General features: G+C 49.1%; 1 protein-coding gene across 1 annotated transcript in view; it reads left to right on the forward strand.

Annotated features, from left to right (window-relative positions):
- LOC105537682 (supervillin) overlaps positions 1-2304 on the forward strand; it is a 137990-nt gene that overhangs the window by 30336 nt on the left and 105350 nt on the right. Inside the window, exons 5-6 of the mRNA XM_011977333.1 lie at positions 772-1695; positions 2052-2223. Coding sequence (XP_011832723.1) covers positions 772-1695; positions 2052-2223 — 1096 coding nt within the window. The remainder of the gene's footprint in view (positions 1-771; positions 1696-2051; positions 2224-2304) is intronic.

The raw sequence follows: 2304 nt of genomic DNA on the forward strand, positions 1-2304 counted from the left end.
GCCCGGCAGCTCTTTTGGGATTCGTTTTTGACTAAGAGCATAACAGCAGGAGAGGGGGATGGTGGTGGGAAATGTTCACTTCATTAATTCTGTCAGCAACTATCTTTTCTCTAACATTCTTTTGGCGCTAGAATTATTCATAAGGATGCCCAAACTGGCCACGTGCCTTCTGAATGAATGAATATACTCTGCATTGCATGAAAAAGCTTGTGAATGTCTAATTGAGTGCTTTAAAAGAGAGGCGGTTGTTGTATCTTGAACTAAATGAAAAGCGTAAATAATCGTGAGTGCCCTTACATTTTCAGGAGGCAATGAAATTACAACGTTTGGTCATTAGGTGTCTGTATGCCAGGAACCTGAACCACAGTCCGTGTTCCGGGCCTGTACGTGAGGAAAGCTTCCTGATTCAAGGGACCAGCCTCATTGTGCCCTAATGCATACTGGTGGTGTATATTAATGCATTTTTCTGTGGCTTCTGGGTATTTATTTGGTCAGAAGGGACCCATTCTCCCCCAGGATAGCATCTGACCCCTGCCAGCTTTTACAAGGGTTACAGTTAGTTTTGCACCACCTGGGCATACATATACAAATTGGAAACTCAACTGAGGATCATCTGACAAGTAGTTGACATTAGACACCAAAATGCTTTTTCACAAGTTATTTTCTCTTGGGATCGGTTTCCATTCGCTGGTAATCTGGGATCTACGCTTGCTTTCCTCCTGTGAGGCTGTTACCGCACTTTGCAACTTAAATCCTTTTTCTTTCTTAAAGAGTCAAAGTTAGAGAAAAATTGGTGAAAGAGGAAAGTGCTCGAAACAGCCCTGAACTCGCCTCAGAGTCCATAACTCAGAGGAGACACCAGCCAGCGCCAGTCCATTACCTGTCATTTCAGTCCGAGCACTCGGCCTTTGATAGGGTCCCCAGCAAGGCAGCAGGCTCTGCACGACGGCCAATCCGTGGCTATGTCCAACCCGCGGATACCGGTCACACCGCCAAGCTAGTGACGCCAGAAACCCCAGAAAATGTATCTGAGTGTAGCTGGGTAGCATCAGCCACCCAGAATGTCCCCAAACCTCCTACCTTGAAGGTTCTAGAAGGTGATGGAAGGGATAGCCCAGTTCTCCATATCTGTGAGTCAAAAGCAGAAGAAGAAGGAGGAGGAGAAGAAAAAGAAGAAGAAGATGTGCTCTTCACTGAAGCTCTCGAGCAAAGCAAGAAAACCTTACTGGCTTTGGAGGGTGACGGGCTTGTGAGAAGCCCAGAAGATCCCTCTAGAAATGAGGACTTTGGTAAGCCTGCTGTGAGCACAGTCACCTCAGAGCATCAGAAAGAACCGGAAAGCATGGCGCACCCCCCTCAAGCTCAGCACCAGCCCACTGAGAGGACAGGCAGGAGCGAGATGGTTCTCTACATTCAAAGTGAGCCTGTGTCCCAAGACGCCAAACCAACTGGTCACAACAAGGAAGCCTCGAAAAAGCGCAAGGTCCGTACCCGCTCTCTGTCAGATTTCACAGGCCCCCCTCAGCTCCAGGCCTTGAAGTATAAGGACCCAGCTTCCAGGAGAGAGCTGGAGCTGCCCAGCTCCAAGACTGAAGGGCCCTATGGGGAGCTCAGCATGCTGGACACAAAGGTCTCTGTCGCCCAGCTCCGAAGTGCGTTCCTGGCATCTGCCAACGCCTGCAGGAGACCTGAACTGTAGGTGATGCTTCACACACCCTCCAGCTGTGTCACTTGCACGTCCCTGGCAGAATGATTCACTCCTCGACCTGTGTTGTGTTCTGCATTGAATCATATTAGCTTAGCTCACAAGTGTGTGCAGGGCGACTATGTGGAAAATCGCTCAAAAACTACCACTCTGCTTCTGCCTACTAATGGGGAACTAGCGGATTGGGTCTCTGGAATGTCTCCTTCCTTACCTGCATGGTAGAGGCATGAAGAGGGGTTTGGCGGTGTCTGTGCCTTGACTCACGGAGATGCATAATCCTTTGCTGTCTTCTCTTTCTCTGTCTTCGTTTGCCTTCCTTATACTCTCTGCCCTTTGATTCTAAAAGCAAATCACGGGTGGAGAGGTCGGCCGAAGGACCTGGCTTGCCCACCAGTGTGGAACGGGAGAGAGGGCCCCGGAAACCAAGACGCTATTTTTCTCCTGGTGAAAGTAGAAAAACTTCCGAGAGATTTAGAACCCAACCTGTAACTTCAGCAGAACGAAAGGAATCAGATAGGTAGGCGTGTGTATGTGCCGTTTCCTAGTCCAGGAACATGGCAATGACACAGGAGTTTTACCACACTGATGGCCTTGATGCT

Source organism: Mandrillus leucophaeus, unplaced genomic scaffold (assembly GCF_000951045.1).
Source record: "Mandrillus leucophaeus isolate KB7577 unplaced genomic scaffold, Mleu.le_1.0 Scaffold178, whole genome shotgun sequence".
Lineage (NCBI taxonomy): Eukaryota > Metazoa > Chordata > Mammalia > Primates > Cercopithecidae > Mandrillus > Mandrillus leucophaeus.